At 44.8% G+C, this 18,854-nt stretch overlaps 1 protein-coding gene and 1 pseudogene across 9 annotated transcripts in view; both read left to right on the top strand.

Moving 5' to 3' along the window:
- Positions 1 to 18,854, top strand: part of sema4ba (sema domain, immunoglobulin domain (Ig), transmembrane domain (TM) and short cytoplasmic domain, (semaphorin) 4Ba) — a 382,578-nt gene that overhangs the window by 345,284 nt on the left and 18,440 nt on the right. For all 9 annotated transcript variants that reach the window (XM_078530416.1, XM_078530415.1, XM_078530413.1 and 6 more), the window contains 4 exons: positions 5,084 to 5,234; positions 12,424 to 12,634; positions 16,053 to 16,168; positions 18,182 to 18,339. In XM_078530416.1, coding sequence (XP_078386542.1) covers positions 5,084 to 5,234; positions 12,424 to 12,634; positions 16,053 to 16,168; positions 18,182 to 18,339 — 636 coding nt within the window. The remainder of the gene's footprint in view (positions 1 to 5,083; positions 5,235 to 12,423; positions 12,635 to 16,052; positions 16,169 to 18,181; positions 18,340 to 18,854) is intronic.
- Positions 33 to 668, top strand: LOC144668141 (cytochrome b5 domain-containing protein 1 pseudogene; annotated as a pseudogene).

Here is an 18,854-nt window from a genome sequence, read left to right as displayed (position 1 = left end):
GATGCCAACATGGTGTCATCTGCAAACAGTGACTCATAAACTACTACAGCAGCTGGGAGGTGGCTGTCCACAACACCATGGATGACCTGTGGGTCTCCTACCTGGGAAAAGTCTATGACCTGACCCCCCTGGCCGAACAGTTTAAAGGTGATATTCTGCTGAAACCCATTTTAGAGGCAGCAGGACAAGACATCAGCCACTGGTTTGATGAGAAGCATAAAGATATGCACATCAAGATTGACCAACTCACCAATTGCACCACACACCCAATGGCCGCTTTGCTCATGTCCCACCCCTCGTTCCGAAGAGTGATTGGCGTAATGCCTTCGGTACACCGTGGTGGAAAGATTCAAGATATGAGGTTGGGTAGTTAACAGAAAAAAACGAGAGACATTCGCATTATCAACACGTTAACAGGCCAAGAACATGTGATCGAGGTGTGCAGAGAGGAAACTGTTAATGACATACTCGAGCAGTACCCGGAGTATAATGCTCACACAGCTAGCTACACATGGAAATACAACGGAGTGCCGTTGAAAATGGACAGTACACTGGAGGAGAGTGGCATTGTGGATGAGGATGAGATCTTCTACAACCTGCAGATGGAGCTTGATGACTATCGCCAATCTATTCTGCTCTATTTCAACGATGACCTAACAGAACTCTAACACTCTGCCTTCATATGAAAAAAGTGTGCATAACCTACACCAAATCCCAATTCTTGTCTGTGTCTGTGCTAACTGCATAAAATGAGTATTTTTATATTGAAAAATTTTTAAAAAAATAAACTAGGACATAACGCATATTGGTCATGCTGCGCAGTCTTGCCAAAACTCTTTGTGAGTTTTATAGATAGGGCTAAAGAGTACAAGAGTGAATAGGGCAGTGTGTACACTTGGGCACTCCTTTATAGAAATGACATTGAAGCCATGGAGAACACAGAGCAGATTCATTAGGATGAATAAGAAGAAAGACTTGCATATATATAGTGCCTTTCATAACTCAGACTCATAGACGTTCACAGCACAGAAGGAGGCCATTCAGCCCATTGTGTCCATGCCGGTCAACAAAGACCTGACTACACTAATCCCATTTTCCAGCGCTTGGCCCATAGCCCTGGAGGCTATGGCAACACAAGTGAATATCTAATTATTTCTTAAATGTTACGAGAGTTTTTGATTCAACCGCCCTTTCAAGCAGTGAGTTCCAGACTCCCACCACCCTCTGCATGAAAAAAGTTCCCCTCAACTCCCCTCTTAGCCTTCTACCTCTTACCTTAAGTCTATGCCCCCTAGTTATTGACCTCTCTTTTAATGGAAAAAGTGCCTTCCTATCGACCTTACCTATGCCCCTCATAATCTCAAACATCTCCATCAGGTCCCCTCTCAACCTTTGCTGCTCCAGGGAAAACAACTCCAGCCTATCCAATCTTTCCTCATAGCTCAGACCCTCCAGCCCAGGCAGCATCCTGGTAAATCTCCTCTGCACCCTCTCCAGTGCAATCACATCCTTCCTATAATGTGGTAACCAGAACCGCACGCAGTACTCCAGTTGTGACCTAATCAGTGTTTTATACATTTCCAGCATTACCTCCCTGCTCTTGTATTCTATGCCTCGGCTAATGAAGGCAAGTATCCCATTTGCCTTCTTAACCGCCTTACCTACTCGCCCTGTTACCTTCAGGGATCTGTGGATATGCACACCAGGGTCCCTCTGATCTTCAGTACTTTCCAGGGTCCTGCCATTCATAGTGTAATCCCTTGCCTTGTTAGCCCTCCCCAAGTGCATTACCTCACTTTTCTGGGTTGAATTCCATTTGCCACTGCTCTGCCCACCTGACCAGCCCATTGATATCCTCCTGCAGTTTATGGCTAACCTCCTCACTATATATCACCCTACCAATTTGCGTGTCATCCACGAACTTCTTGATCATACCCCCTATATTTAAGTCCAAATCATTTATGTACACCACAAACAGCAAGGACCCAGCACTGCAGAACCCCACTGGAAACAGACTTCCAGTCACAGAAACATCCCTGTACCATCACCCCATGCTTCCTGCCTCTCAGCCAATTTTGGATCCAACGTGCCACTTTGCCTTGGATCCTATGGGCTCTTACTTTCTTGACCAGGCTGTCATGAGGGGCCTTATCAAAAGCTTTGCTAAAGTCCATGTAGATCATATCAAATGCATTACCCTCATCAACATTCCTGGTTACCTCCTCAAAAAATTCGAACAAATTTGTCAAATACAACTTTCCCTTAACAAATCCATGCTGACTATCCCAGATTAATCCATATCTCTTCAAATGCAGATATATTCTGTCCTTCAGAATTCTTTCTAGTAACTTCCCCACCACTGAGGTTAGACTGACTGGCCTGTAATTTCCTGATCTATCCCTTACTCCCTTTTTTAATAATGGGACAACATTAGCAATCCTCCAGTCCTCTGGCACCTCACCTGTGGCCAGAGAGGATTTGAAAATTACTGCCAAGGCCCCTGATATCTCTGCCCTTCCCTCCCTCAATAGCCTGGGATACATCTCATCCGGGCCTGCAGATTTATCCACTTTTAAAGCCACTAAGTCCGCTGGTACCTCCTCTCTATGTTAATTTCCTTTAATATTTCAAAGTCCTTCACCTGATGTCTAAACCTGCGTCATCCTTTTCCATTGTGAAGACCGACGCAAAGTATTCATTGAGGATTTTCCCATTGTAAATTGCTGTGTCCATGTTTATAATAGGAACTGTCTATGTAAACTTGTCATGCTGTAATTACACTCTCCCACCAGTTGCATTAATCCCATAATGCATTAATTCAGTGACTCCCAGTTTCCCATCACGTACTGCAGTTAAATTCCTATTTCCCCAACAATTCGATTTCCCTGTTTCCCAAATTGCCGTGTTTAGCTATTTACCTAAATACTTAATATGAAATCAAAGTACTATGTGAAATTAAGGACAGAGTATAAGATTTTGGAATGGAGATGGAATGATCTGCGCATTCTGGTCCATTTCATAGAATTAAAGAAAGTTTACAGCACAGAAAGAGGCCACTTTTTTCAATATTCGTTCACGGGATGTGGGTGTTGCTGGCTAGGCCAGCATTTATTGCCAATCCCTAATTACCCTCGAGAAGGTGGTGGTGAGCTGCCTTCTTGAACTGCTGCAGTCTATGTGGTGTAGGTACACCCACAGTGCTGTTAGGCAGGGAGTTCCAGGATTTTGACCCAGTGACCAAGTCAGAATGGTGTGTGGCTTGGATGGGAGCTTGCAGGCTGTGGTGTTCCCATGTATCTGCTGACCTTGTCCTTCTAGGTGGTAGCTAGCGGCCATGGGTTTGGAAGCTGCTGTCTAAGGAACCTTGGTGAGTGCGTCTTGTAGATGGCCACTGTGTGTCGGTGGCGGAGGGAGTGAACATTTGTGGATGGGGTGCCAATCAAGCAGGGCTGCTTCGTCCTGGGTGGTGTCGAGCTTCTTGAGTGTAGTTGGAGCTGCGCAAGTGGGGAGTATTCCATCACACTCCTGACTTGTGCCTTGTAGATGGTGGACAGGCTTCGGGGGGGGGTCAGACCCACCGTGTCTGCGCTGGCCGAAAAATGAGCCACCCAGCCTAATCCCACTTTCCAGCATTTGGTCTGGAGCCCTGCAGTTGGATATCCAGACACTTTTCAATGAGTTGAGGGTTTCTGCCGTGCTTTCAGGCAGTGAGTTCCAGACCCATATTTATCTCATGCCATCAGGTAAAACAGGATGAGTCAACTTATGACGCAGCCTTTACAGTGTTGTGTTGAGTTTACACATTTGTACAATAAATAACTAGTTTGTGTTGAGATGGCAATATTTTAAAGTAGAATACTAAAATTCTTTGTGGGAAACTTTGATTGATGGACTGAAAGTTACTTCAGCAATTATTTAGTGTGGGTATCAACAGATTTCCTTTCTTTCCCCCAAATTCCCCGCCTTCTAACAACAACAACTTGCATTTATATCGCGCCTTTAACATAGTAAAACATCCCGTGGCAATTCACAGGAGCGCTATCAAACAAAATTTCACAGTGAGCCACATAAGGAGATATTATGTCAGATGACCAAAAGCTTAGTTAAGGAGATAGGTTTTTAAAGGACGTATTAAAGGAAGAAAAAGAGAGAGGCAGGAGGAAACTCCGGAACTTATGGCCTTGTCAGCTGTAGGACAGACACCAATGGTGGAGTGAATAAAATCAGGGATGCTCCAGGGGCCAGAAATAGAGGATCACAAATATTTAGTAGGGTTGTGGGGCTGGAGGAGATTATGGAGATAGGGCAGGGTTGGGGGGTGGGGGGAGGTGGTGGTGCAAAGCCTCGGAAAGATTGGGAAAGAAGAGTAAGAAGTTTAGAATTGAGGCATTGCCTAATTGAGGGAGCCAATGTAAATCTGCAAGCACAGGGGTGGTGGGGGAATGGAACTTGGTGAGAGTTAGGACACAGGCAACAGAGTTTTGGATGATCTCAAGTTTACAGAGGGTAGTACGTGGGAGGTTAGCCAAAAGCGCATTGGAATAGTCAGGCTTGGAGGTAACAAGGACATGAATGAGGGTTTCAGCAGCAGATGAGCTGAGGCAGGGACAGAGTCGAGTGGTGTTACGGAGGTGGAAATATGCAGTCTTTGTTATGGGGCAGTGACAGCTAATTAGTGAGATTCTACACTGTTCTTGTTCCAGGCTTAGAATAACTGCTGACATTTGCTTTAGTGGAACTTTTTCTCATCCTGTTAAGTTGTTTTACAGAAATGGTGTCATTCTAAGCGCATGAAAGTTGTAACATCTTGTTTTTAAAAAAAGGAGCAAGCGAGAAAGGAACCTTTAATTATTACCCTTTCTTACATCTTGCAAAATTAGCAATTGTTTACTGTCACACATAGTAACAACTAGCAGACTTGTTTTTTTCTGTAACTTGTAATAAACACCATGGTGTGAATTAAATGATCCCGTTGAATACAGAAGGTTAATGGGAAAGCGACACAGGAGATTTTAAGGTGTACGGACTGGAGGAAGAGCCAGAGTCTTGACCATTGTGCTTAACCTGCTGATTCTCTTCTCAGGTACAAGGGAGGTCCGGCTTCTTCTGCGGTTTGTGCCTTCTCCGTGGGAGATGTGAAGAGCGCCTTCAGTGGAGGGTACGTGGAAGTGAATTGGGAGACACAGCAATGGTATCCCTACAACCATATTGTTCCAGAACCAAGGCCAGGCACTGTAAGTATCTCTGATATAAAAACTAGCCTTGTTAACTATTTTGAGGAACACGTTGGCATTTTAATGTCTCTGTGTAATGTCAAAAGGATTGACGCTTTATCGCAATGCAGTGTATGTTACAAAGTTGGTTCTGATTGCGCTCCGGAATGTTCACTGATCTTTCTAGCTATCAATAGAAATCTTGCATAGGCCACCATTTCTTGTCCAAAACCTTACTTCCCGTTAATCACGATCTTTTTCAGCTATGTCAACATTTCCCATGTGATTTTACCTTGTCAGCTGTCACACTGCAGTTGCAGGCTCCAACTACTGCTCAGTTCTATGGATTCAATTTTGGATGTATCTCTCCCAGCCCTGTCGCCACCTTATTCTGGAATGGAAAGATAATGTCAGCTTATGTTCTACACTACTCACCATCTTCTTAGACCCCTCTCCCCAGCCCCCTTCACCCTCAACTCCATCCATAAGCGTGAGGACTTCTTCGACGCTAAGATTCAGACAACCTGTCCATCTGCCTCTGCCACTTCCCTCCCTCCCCTTCCTCCACCTGGCCAACCTCCCCCCCAAGGTTCCCCCCTCCCTAGCCTTGAACTTTCACCTTTCTCTAGTTTCTCTCCTGTCTCCCATCGTAACCTCTGTGAATTTATCTTGTCCATAAGACCCACCTTCTGTTCCCTCGACCTTATTCCCACCAAACTGCTGACAACCCAACTTCTCTTCCTGACCTCCCAGGTTAGCTGATATTGTTAACTGTTGTCTCTCCTCAGGTACTGTCATCCTCCCTTTCAATTCTGCAGTCATCACCCCCCTTCAATAAATCCATCCTGATTCTTCTTTCTTTACAAAACACTGTCCTATCTCCCACCTCCCTTCCCTCTCCTAGGTCTTTGAACGTGTTGTTGCCTCCCAAATCTGCGCTCATCTTTCCTGCAACTCCCCACTTGAACCTCTCCAATCAGCTTCCCACCTCTGCCACAACCATAGCCCCTGCCTCTTCTCAGCTAAAAAGTCACACCACTTAACGCTGGGAACAGTGTTAATTGGCTTATGGCGAGACTTGCACACCATCCTCAGAGGAAGTCTAGCCTTAGAGAGCTGCTGGCCAATCAGATGGCCGACAGTTCTGTAGTCTCAGCAGTGCCAAGTTCGAGTGGTGGCCACTGCTGGGACTACAAGCAGTCCTGAAGAAGTGGAGACCCGGGTACCAAGATAAGTCAGGGGTATCGGCCGGGCCAAGCTGGCAGGCCCCAGTGTAAAGGCTTCAGTGGCTTGGGTGACTGGGTTTTGAGGGACTGGGGAGGGGTGGTGTTGGGGGATGTCTAAAAGTGGGAGGTATGACCTGGTAGTGGGGGCAGGGCCGTAGTGGGGGGTTGCCCCAAACAAAAACAGGTGATCCGCAAAGGAGGTCTTCTCCCCTCTTGCCCGACACCAGCCTGCTCAGCTGAAGCTGCCAGGTTACCCGTTTGGAATGGGCCTCCTCCTGTCACAAGTAAAATAGAGGCGGGGGCATGATGAGGCCCTTTAGTGGCCATTAATTGGCCGTTTAAGGGCCTCATAGGCCCAAGGGCAAGCAGGCTGCCTGACACCTCCAGCAGTAAGTGTGGGCATGGTGCAAGTCGTAGAGATTGGTATTTTTAATATGAAACACGTTAATAATCTTTGCAGCTGTCCACACTTATCACAGCCAATAACTTAAAGAGTCTTCTAATTAAGTCACCATTCTCTGCTCCTATAAAGTTGGCAGTCCCGGGAAGATATGCCTTTGGCCATTTCTCCACAGTCCCTATCATTTGCAAGTTCTGCTTTTACACAGTCTGCATTAAGACAGGGTGATTTACCACATGGTGACACATTTGCTATTTTTATTCATTCTTGGGATGTGAGCATCACTGCCAACACTAGCGTTTATTGCCCATCCTAATTGCCTTGACAAGGTGGTGGCAATCTGCCCACTTGAACGATTGCAGCCCATAAAGCCAGCTCTCTGCCACCTTGATCAATAAGTGCAGCGGATTTGAAAGTATTTCTAAGATGCTGATCACTTTACTTTGTAGTGTCAGCCATGGTTCAGTTGGTAACACTCTCGCCTATGAGCCATAACGGGTCTGGGTTCAAGTCCCACTTGAGCACAGAAATCGAGGCTGATGCTCCACTGTGGTATTGAAGAAGTGCTACTTTGTAGGAGGTGCTGTCTTTGAGATGTGGTGTTAATCTACCTGTTCCAGTGGATGTAAAAGATCCCAGGGCACCATTCTTAAAGAAGATCAGGGGAGTTATTCCTAGTGTCCGGACCAGTGTTTGTCATTTAACCCATTTAAAAAGGTTTTTTTTTAATTTGTTCTTTCCTGGGATGTGGGTGTCACTGGCAAGGCCAGCATTTGTTGCCCATCCCTAATTGCCCATGAACTGAGTGGCTTGCTCGGTCATTTCAGAGGGCAGTTAAAAGTCAACCACATTTCTGTGGGTCTGAAGTAACATGTAGACCAGACCAGGTGGCAGATTTCCTTCTCTAAAGGGAATTCGTGGAGCAGATGGGTTTTTGCAACAACACTGAGACTAGCTTTTTAATTCCAAATTTATTAATTGAACTTAAATGTTACTGGCCACTGTGGTGGGATTTGAATCCATGTCCTCACAGAATGAGGATTACTAAGCCACTGATGTTACCACTACACCACCAGCAATGATCTGGTCATTATCACATTGCTGTTAGTGGGAGCTTTCTGTGTGCAAATTGGCTGCATGTCCTACACTACAGTGACTACGCTTTAAAACAGTATTTTGTTGGCTGTAAAATGCATTAAGACGGCTGGCGTTGGCCATATAAATGCAAGTCTTTCTTTCAATGTATGTTCATTGCTGCTCCATTAAGGTTTTACTCTTGTTTCTCTTCGTATTCAAGTCCGTCTCCAAACGCTCTGTCGGGTAGTTAGTTTTGAGGGCTTGCCTGATGAAAAGGACTCCTCTATTCCCTCATGATCCCAATCACATGCACCTCCACATGGGAGATCAGTGATGAAGAGCTTTTGGAATTTGATACAAAGAAGTTTTTGACTGATCTGCAGCTGGTTTGAATCAGCTGTCCTTCATTTAAGAAGCTCATAAGACACTTGAAAGGTGTGAAGCAAGTATTATTTTCCACATGTCATTAAAGGTCCGATTCCCGTCACTTCCCATTAACAAATTCATGGCACATGAAATCACCTGCAGCAAAATCTGCTCTTACTCTCTCTTTATACTGGCAAAAGTGGGCAAAAAAAACTAAGATTATTTATAGCTTATGACCTCGTAACTTCACTTGTGCATCTAGAGCTTAAGTTACAACAATTGAAGCGGCAAAAATCATTCACCCCCAGGGCAGCAGTAGTTTCCCAAGTAAAATGGATGTGTTACCATTCAGAAACTTAGGAACAGAAGGTGGCCATTCAGCCCCTCGAGCCTATTCTGTTATTCAAATAAATCATGGCTGACTTGGATCTCGATTCTGCCAAGATACTTGGACCTGTTTTTCACCGGCGTACAGCACTAGGAGAGAGAGGGAGGTCTCTCAGCTCCTGGGGCAGAAATTTTTGCTGGGTCGGCGGGCGTGTGCCCGACTTGCTCGAGTGTGAAATTGACATTGTCTGAGCATGCCAGCGTCAGTGCACAGTCGCGTGAGAGTTCTGTTGGCTGGCCCATGCTGTAGCTGGCAGCACGCCCATTGACAATTAAATGGCCTGTTAAGGCCGTTAAGTAATCAATTAAATTTAAATTTTTGCTGCCCATCCAACCTAACGGTGGGGCAAGCGAAAAGGCCAAGCGGCCTTTGCGTATTTTTTTGGAAACCTCATCCACGGGCGGGATGAGGTTTCCAAAAGCAAATAAAAATAAAAGTTTTACAATTGCATTAATCACATGTCCCTGCTCAGAGTCACACGAGGGGACATGTTTTACCACCTTTTTATTTTCTTTTATTATTTTTTTGTTGTATCTGCCTGAGGCGGCAGCTCTGGGCCTTGGGGAGATTGTGAAGCACTCACTCACTCACTCGCATGGGTGAAGTTCACACTCGGCCCACTCGCACCCCCCCCCCACCCCCCACCCCACTACCCCCACCCCCCCGCCCCACCCCACTCCCCCCTCCCCACCCCACCCCACTGCCCCCTCCCCGCCCCACCCCACTGCCCCCTCCCCCCACCCGCACCCCACTCCCCCCTCCCCCCCGCACAGGCAGCACTCAGCGCTGCCCCTCATGTTGCACGCTGGTCAGGCATTAATTGGCCCACCCAGCGTGAAATCGCGGTGTGGTGCCGATCGCCGGCGAATTCCCAACCGCCCCCACCGAGCCCGCCCGCCCAGGGTAAAATTTTCTGCAATAATTATTCTTACAATAATTATTTACACTGCAATTTAAAAGGGGTTTAAAAGGCCTGTTGCAGCAGCAGATTCACATTTTTAAACCAGGTCACATTCCCAGTGATGATGCTTTGAAGTGTAGCTTTTGTCCACCTCTTTCAACAATGACAAACTTAAACTGAACTGTTTCAAAATGTCCAATCCCTGAGCTCGGCTGGTGGTTAATAAAGCTCATGAATAAAATTTGCAGCAAAATATCTTGGTGATAGCAGCTTAGTTCAAAATATTTCAGTGATAAAGAGTACCACATTTATCTGATATCCTTCATATCTTCAGGATGTCCCAGAGCCCTGTCACAACCAATTAATTACTTTTTTTCAAAGTGAAAGTGTTGTTATTTTGTCAGCAGAGGTGCCTGCTAATTTTCACATGGCAAGGTCCCAAAAACAGCAATGGGATAAATGACCAGTTAATCTGTATTGATGGTTATTGGTTGAGGTGGGGTCAATGTTGACTAGGACACTGAGAGAGCTCCCCACAGTTTAAGGGAATATTGCCATCGGATCATTTATGCCCAACCAGACACACAGTTGAGGCTGTCCATCTCTCATCCACAAGACAGCACTTCCATCAGTCCAGCGCTCCCTCAATAGGGTGCTGAGGTGCCCATCTCGATTAAGGCTTTCACAGCCCCCAGGACATGTCAAAGTGCCAATGAAGTACTTCTTGAAGTGTAGCCATTGTTGTAACATTGGAAACATGGCAAGCAATTGTCCCACAGGCAGTAATGCGATAATAAAGTGATTACCTGTTTTTTTTTTAATGATATTGGTTGAGGGATAAATATTGGCCAGTGCACTGCGGAGAATTCCCCTGCTCTCCTTTAGATGGTGCTATGGGATTTTTTGCATCTACCAGAAAATGCATACTGGACCTTGGTTTGATGTCTCTTCTGAAAGACAATGCAGCACTCCCTCAGTATTGCATCGGAGTGTCATCCTGGATTTTGTGCTCAAGTCCCTGGAGTGAGATTTAAACCCACAACCTCCTGGCCCTTAGGCAAGAGTTCTATCAACTAGCCAAAGTGTTTACTTCTAATGTGCATAATATACCTCTATAACATTTGGAGATATGTACCCAAGTTATATTGTCAGGGACAAAAACAGAAAATGTTGGAAAAACTCAGCAGGTCTAGCAGCATCTGCGGAGAGAGAAACAGAGGTAACGTTTCGAGTCCGTATGACCATTCTTTTGAGTCACACAGACCCGAATGGTTAACTCTGTTTCTCTCTCCACAGATGCTGCTAGACCTGCTGAGTTTTTCCAACATTTTCTACTTTTGTTTCAGATTTCCAGCATCTTCAGTATTTTGCTTTTATTTATTATATTGTCAGAGCATTGGAACCACTGGTGGATCAATACCAGTAAAGGTCAGCTGATTTATGGGCTTCCATCTTGGAAGAGTGTGACAATTTCACACATGTAGATAGCTCAGTTGGATAGGAGCTTAAAGGTAATAAATTTGCAGGGCTACAGAGATAGAGAGGCAGAATTGCCCTACAGAGAGTTGGCATGAACTCAATGGGCCAAATGGCTTCCTTCTGTACCAGAATGACCCTGTAACTATAAAGGGCATCAGTTGTGTAGAGAGACTAGAAAAGCTGAGATTTTTCCCCTTGGAGCATAGAGTTCTTCAAAATAATGAAGAATTTGTTACACGTGCAAGACTTTAAAAGGCTATTATGTTTTGGGACTGTATCTTTTATGTGGGGTAAAATGGAGGTCATGTGACCTGTTATTAATTCTGCAGACAGAGCAAGCCTGGGTGGTAAAGATTAAAGGGGGCCAAGTTGTTTTACTGGGAAGAAAGTGCAAGGTGTTCATGCCTGTAAACAATGACCAAAGCATCTGTGCTGACAGCAGATAGTCTGTTAGCCTCCAAAGTCCCAGGAAGATGTTAGGAATATCCGATTTGTAAACGGTTAGACTGTAAATTATCTACTTAGTTTCAGGATGGAATGAAATTGGGAGTCTAAAAGATAGCTAATTAGAATTTCTACCTGGATACAAAGCCCCTGTGATTCAATTGATCGTGGAGATGAGCTTTGAGAGGGGGAGAGTCCATTGGAAACCATTGTAGAATTGGGTTACAGGTTTTCCTGAAAGTATCACTGAACTTCACAGTCTCCAAGAATTCAAGAGAGAGAGCCAACAAGTCTCTGTGGTTGACCATGCAAGAATGCAGGTGGGAGCTTGCGTGTGAATTGAAAAGATCGAGTTTGTGAAGGTTTAAACAAACTGGAAGATTTGCCTAGCGTTGCCTAGAGGGCGGAATCTCCAGGGTAACCCTCACCATAAAAGCCAGTTCGGGAATTAGAAGTTATCTGGCTGGAAAAGGAAGAGAAAGAAAGCAAGCCCTCAGGAGCTAAGAATCATGAACTAAGAACGGACTAGTTCCAGGAGTGTAGAGAGTATCTGCTTAAGGAATACAGTGAAGTATAACCATGGAGGGAAATTTTTGGCTGTTTTATATTTAAATGGGACAATCTTTACTGTAGTTTGGAGTATAAATTGGCCGCTGAGATATTGTTTAGTCAATGCTTCTTTTGTTTGTGTTACATTAAAAGTCTTAAATCTTGAAATCTTGTCGTGCAATTCCTTTTAAGTTGGCCACTGGAAATGTGGATTTTTTAACAAGTTATTGGTCTATACAGGAGTCGTAGCAGGTTTTAATAGAGTACATGGGAAGAAACTATTTCCACTGCTCGGTAACCAGCTGTTATTATCGCCCCTTAGGCATGTTTACTGTGGATTAACTAGTACAAATTTACCTTTCTTGCATTATCCCCCACAGTGCATTACAAATGCAGCAAGAGCCATGAACATAAACTCTTCATTCCAAATGCCGGATAAGGTGTTGAATTTTGCAAAGGAGCACTTTCTGATGGAGGAGATTGTCAAGAGCCAGCCTCTGCTGATGAAGAAACATGTGAAGTACACCCAACTCGCTGTGGACAGAGTCCAGACCACCCAGGGCTACTATGACGTGCTGTTTGTGGGCACAGGTACGCAGAATTAATCAGACGCCTTTTCTCCACATCAGCTATTTCACGGAGAGCATCTGGAAATTAAATGCTTCTGAGATAACTTAAGCAACGAAGAAAGCCCTTGTCTGTGTCAAATTCACTACACAGTGGGGTATTCATTGCCATTCCATCCTGTATTAGGATGAGATAGAAATCACTAACGGTAAATGCAGTGATTGTACCTTTGGTTTTAATCAGAGGGATAAAGCATTGGGAAAGACTGAACAGGATGTGGCTCTTTTCTCTAGAAAAGAGAAGACTAAGAGGTAGCCTAAGAAAAGTTTTCAAAATTATGAAGAGGTTTGAGATGTTTCTACTCATGAGGCAGTAAATAAATCCAGTAAAGAATTCAGCGATCAGAATTAAGAACCTTCTAAGACCAGAAAGTGGCTGAAATGTAGAAGTTGCTGCCACATAGAATCATAGGGCAGAATCTTGCCCTTGGTGGGCATGCGTGCCGCCGACCCCCGCCGCCGTAACGGGGCCCGCCGCCATTTTGAGTGGGCGGGCCAATTAAGGCCCACCCAGCGGCCTGCCCAACAGGAAGTGCTATGCGCTTCCTGTGCGGTGAGGGGGGGAGGGAATCCCCAGCTGTCAAAGTACACACTGCTCCCTGAGGCAAAGTCCTGTCTCAGGGAGTTTACTGACAGGTAAGAAAAGTCAAAAAATAGAGAAATATTAAAATTATTAACATGTTCCCCCTCATGTGACAATGTCACACGAGGTGGGACATGTTAATAAAGAACACATAAACTTGATTAATTTTTTACAAAATGGACATGAAACCCCATCACGCCAGTGGATGAGGTTTCATGTAGTATTAGGAGCCCGCTGGGACTCCTGGCCTGCCCGCCAGTCTTAAGGTTGGCTGGGCAGGTCTTTAACAAGGTTAATTAGCCTGTCAATGGTCTTAATTGGCCATTGACAGGTCGGCGGGCGAGCAGCTGATTTCGCTGTCCGCCCGCCTTCCTAGAGATTTAAATGGACCGGGATGACATCAGGGGTCCCTCCCAACGTCATCCCGCGTCATTTTCCGCCCCCAAATCGCCGAGGGGAAAATCCTGGCCATAGAATAATTACAGCACAGAATGAGGCCATTCAGCCCATGCGACTATGCTGGCCACCAATTAAACCTGCCTTAACCACACTCTCAGGCAATGCATAACCAGATCCTAATTGCACGCTGAATGAAAAAAGAGCTTTTCCTCATTTGGCCTTTGATTCATTTGCCAATCACCTTAAATCATCCTTTGGTTCCCGACCCTTCTGATAATGAAAAGTTTCTCCCGATCTTCTTCGTCCTGACCCCTCATGATTTTGGAAACTATCACTTGAAAACTATCATTCGTTTCTATCAAAACTCCTGCCAACCTTCTCTTCTCTAAGGAGAACAGCCCCAGCTTCTCCAATCTCTCCACATAACTGAAGTCCCTCATTCCTGGAACCATTCTCATAAATCTTTTCTGCACCCTTTCAAACGCTGTCACATCTTCCTAGAGTGGGATGCCCAGAATTGGACACTACACTCCAGTTGAGATCAAACCAGTGTTTTAAAGAAGTTCATCATAACTTACTTGCTTTTGTATTCTATGCCTCTGTTTATAAAGCCCATGCAGGATCCTGTATGTTAATGTCTTATCAATTGCATTATTGAGGTTAAGAGTAACAGGTGATGAGCATTAATTGTCTTTGAGCACATATAAATAGGAGATAGCTGGGGCACTGGGTTGAGCAGGAGGAGAGCTGTGAGACTGAACAAGTTAATAAACTCTCTCAGTAATGAAAAGCTTGGTTTCAGCTTCACCGACCAGCTTGGATCTTATTAACGCTGTATAACTTATTAAACACTTTCTCAAACACCCCCTGCCCTGTATGGAGTGGTTAAGGTGAATATTGTAGATACATTTAAGTGGAAGCTGCATGAGGCAGATATGCTGATAAGGTGAGATGAAGTAGATTGTGAACTGGCTTGAATGGAGCATAAATGCTTGCATGGACCTGATGGGCTGAATGGCATGTTTCTCTGCTGTACATTCTATAGAATTTAATTGATTTTGTAGCTTTATTTAATTCAATGTAAAGAGAACATCAGAATACTAGCCAAATAATACTTGTGCTTACTGCTCTGTCTTGTTGCTTGCTGAGGGAGTTGCACAGAGCTATACGTTACCATAAACCTCAGAGTGGCCCACAGATTTCAATCTAAGAGAGACCATCTATTTTCTTATATTTCTCCCCCAAATGTTTATCTTTTAATGTTTTTTGTAGATATTTATTCTGCTGAGATTTAGCGGAGAAAAAACAAAGGCATTCTGGATCGCTGTGGGCTGTGTTTTGCTTCCACTAACTATGTTGCCTCTCATTAATATTTATACCTGATACACTGTTCTGTTTCTTTGTTAATGAGCCAAAACCAGAATCTTATCACTGAGCAAATGCTGCACTCAAAGTGGAAACCTCGCCCAGGTGCAAAAACAACAGTACACCAGTAAAATAAAGGCAAAATGGTGATAAAGGTGATCTCAGGGAGCTGGCACACTCCGTTTATCCATGGGCACACGCAGAACCTTGCCAATCCCTCGGCTAACGTTATTCACCCTTGTCCATGACCACAAAGCCTACCTAGTTGTGCGCAGTCTTGGATTTACCATCCAGCCCATAGGCAGCATTGAACCAGTGCTAAGTTCTGTGGACTGAATCCGCATGCAGCTCCACCAGTTAGCGGCTTACCTGAAGTGTTCTCGCGTTGGTGTCCAACCTAAAGCAAAGAATCTTTGTGGCAAATTCAAGCCTACAGGTCTGAAATATTGGGGGATGTTCTCATGGTCACCGCTTGGAAATGAAAATCAGAAAGGTCCTGTGATGGGGAGCGAGGGATGGGGAGATCAGATCTGCCATTTTAACGCCCCAGAGATGGTAGATATTATCCCCATTGTTCTCAGATATTCTACTTTGCCAGATGCTTTTGCAATTGAGCACAAAAGGATTAACCCCCTTAGCTAATCTAGGGTAAAACACCAGTAAGTGAAGGAAGAGATGCCCTTCTCCCCGTCTGTGTAATTGTGGTTGTCTCAGTTAGATCCTTGTCTGCAAAAATTATGGAGCACAATTCTTACCAGCGGATAGAAAGCTCCCTTTTGAGGGCTGGTAATTCAATAATGCGTCAAAAACACTGAGCAGTTGAAAGAAAATTCCGCATTTGAAGTTAGATCCTTAATAGCCTGTGGGAGAGAGGCCCTTAGACACTATCAGATCCATGAAGGAATAAGACGTCTTAATAAGAATGTCTTCTACATGCATTGAGGTGAAATATATTTACATTAAGTGGTATCATTGCCGTTGGATTTTGTTACCTTGCACTTAAAAAAATTACGTTATTATTTACTGTTTTTGACAGAAAATGGAATACTGCACAAAGCTATAAATGTGAATCGCAAGGTTCATATTATTGAGGAAATCACTCTCTTTGCGGAACCACAACCAGTGCAGAATCTGATACTGGATTCGAAACAGGTACAAATTTCATTAAGAATCGCTCTTTTTTTGCTTCTGAAGACAAAATAAACAGTTCACATCTCAGCCAACGCAGTAATAATTGCTGGAACATGGCTCAATTACTGGAAAGCTATTTGCTTTCCTTTCTCTTGCCAGCAATCAATCATGACAAGATCAACAAGATGCACCCAGAATCTGTGCCTAACTGCTGTCTTTTCTTTTTTGTTGAATTTGGGCTTTATAACAAAAGAGGATCAAATGCAGAGGCTGCTGAGGAAAGGGGGAAGATAGTGGCGTCATGGTAATGTCACTAGACTAGTAACTCAGCAGCCCAGGCTAATGCCCTGGGGGGCAAGGGTTCAGCTCCCACGTGGCCGCTGGAGGAACTTGAATTCAAGTAATAACCTGGAATTGAGAAGCTAGTCTCAGTAATGGTGACTATGAAGCCATTGTCTATTGCTGTTTAAAAAAAAAACGCCTAATTACCTTTTAGGGAAGGAAAACTGCTGGCCTAACTTGGTGTGGCCTACATGTGACTCTGGATCCACAGCAATGTAGCTGACTCTTAGCTGCCCCCTGAAATGGTGTGGCAAGCCACTCAGTTCAAGGGCAACAAATGCTGGTCTTGCCAACAACGCCTACATACCATGGGCGAATGAACGAATAAAGAAAAAATGGCAAGTTTAATAAGGTGCAAATGGGACATTTTCAGAGTCTTTGTTTTTTCCTGTTCCTCCTTTGGAGAGGGTGGAAGAATTTGCAGGCTGATTAACAGTCTGAAATAGGAACATTCCTACCAGCAGCTTAACTATCGTTATTGTAGTTGATAAGAGGGTTAGTCTTTTATGTACTATATAGACTCTATATAGGTTAGTCCTGTATGACAGGCTGGTTTTATAGGCTCACTTTGTCCTTATGATGAGGGACAAATCTCATCTGTTAACCTGGAACTCAGAGCAGGTCTCTCCTCATCGGAACTTTGCAGAATGGGATTTGAGCTCTGCACCCATTGGCTCAGAGGTGGGAATATTACAGCTGATCCAAAAGCTCACTCGTTTTGGATGAAATAACGGCCAAGATCGTCCACTCACCCGATCGTTGGAAACCAGATGTATGACCCAAGATGCGCTTTGGGCCCGCGCGGAAATCACAACACATTGACTCTGTGGGAATTGCCTGGAAAGTTTGAACTTCCAAAGGCTGTTCCCCTGCTCCCTGGGACCCTCCAAAAAAAGTCACAAACTCTGAGTAAGAGTTAGAGACTTCACACGATTCCAATTCAATTACCTGGATAGTCACCCAGGAAATGTTAGACAGAAAAATCTTAGTCTAACTTCTGGGTAACTATACAACAGATTCCCCCCCACCCCCCCAGTTACTCACACTGAACACCGCACTCCTTCCTCGACCTCCTGACTATGACCCCTGACCCCCGACTAACCCCTGACCCGCCTACCCAACCCATCTACCACTCCACCCGGCTGCCACCCTACCCAGCTTCCACCCTACCCACTTACCTCACCCACTTACACAGCTACACACTCACCCATCCACTCACTCGTATATTCATTCACTAACACACTGAGAAGCCTTTAAACACTTAACAGAATAAGACAGCTAGTGCGTGAAAAGGGGGCGTGCTTTCTGTGCAGATTCTCGTCGCTGCTCTCTCCATGGATCCCTGCACTGAGGGAGTTCTGCAGGATCCTCCATCGGAAGTTTGGACAGAAAAATCGTTTGCGGGTAACTGGGTAGTTTGCTGTCTGATCAGCATCAGATATGGGGGTTCCGACTCTGATCAGAAGATTTGGGTCAATAGATTTGAAATTTTCCCAAGGCCAACGTTTTAAGTTTTGTATTACTTGAAAGTCTTTTTAGAACCTATGCCCATGCAACATCTAAGTGTCAAATACATTTCCATTGTACTGAATTGTCAGTCTTTCTGCAACATTATTAAACTTATCGTCATGAGCTGTGTCAATCAGTCTGTTGACTTAAATTCAAACGAAGCATTTTGTCCCCAATTCACAGGGCATGTTATATGCGTCTTCGTTCTCTGGAGTAGTTCAGCTACCTGTCTCAAACTGCAAAATCTACCTGAGCTGTGGAGAGTGTGTCCTGGCCAGAGACCCTTACTGTGCCTGGGGCAGGAACGTTTGCAGTGACATACGAGGATTGCGTCTAGATCAGTAAGTAGTTTTCGATGAACGTACTTGGCAATTACAAAACTTAAATCTGCGATAAAGATTCATCAACCTAAAATGGTGACCCCATTATTTACTGGGGTGGGGTTTTGGAACGGGCTGGGAAAGTTATGGTCTGGATACCTGGACATACGTCTCTTTGGAGGAACACTGGGGAGTTGGGAAGAGATTGGAGGGGAGTAAGGGGATTGGAAATAGAGGCGTTGCTAATTGCAGTTGAGAGCAGCAGGGCACTGATCGTAATGGTGTCAGAGATCAGGGTGGGGGTTACAGTGATGGTGTGTCAATAATGGCGGTGTTGGTTGGGGGGGAGATTGTAGAGATTGGGGGGCTTTACAGGTTTGCTTGTTGGGACAAGAGGAAACACTTCTGCTCCTCCTGGCCCATAAGCAGTGCTGTAAAGACTCTAACTTTATGGATTCAGCCCCTCGGACCTTTTACCTGACGGGTTTCCCAAGGCCCAGAAAATCTGGCTGACATGAGTTAAAAATAAAAGCCTT

The sequence above is a fragment of the Cetorhinus maximus genome, chromosome 26 (assembly GCF_964194155.1).
Source record: "Cetorhinus maximus chromosome 26, sCetMax3.hap1.1, whole genome shotgun sequence".
NCBI classification, from domain to species: Eukaryota; Metazoa; Chordata; class Chondrichthyes; order Lamniformes; family Cetorhinidae; genus Cetorhinus; species Cetorhinus maximus.
This window is presented reverse-complemented; position numbering and strand designations above follow the sequence as displayed.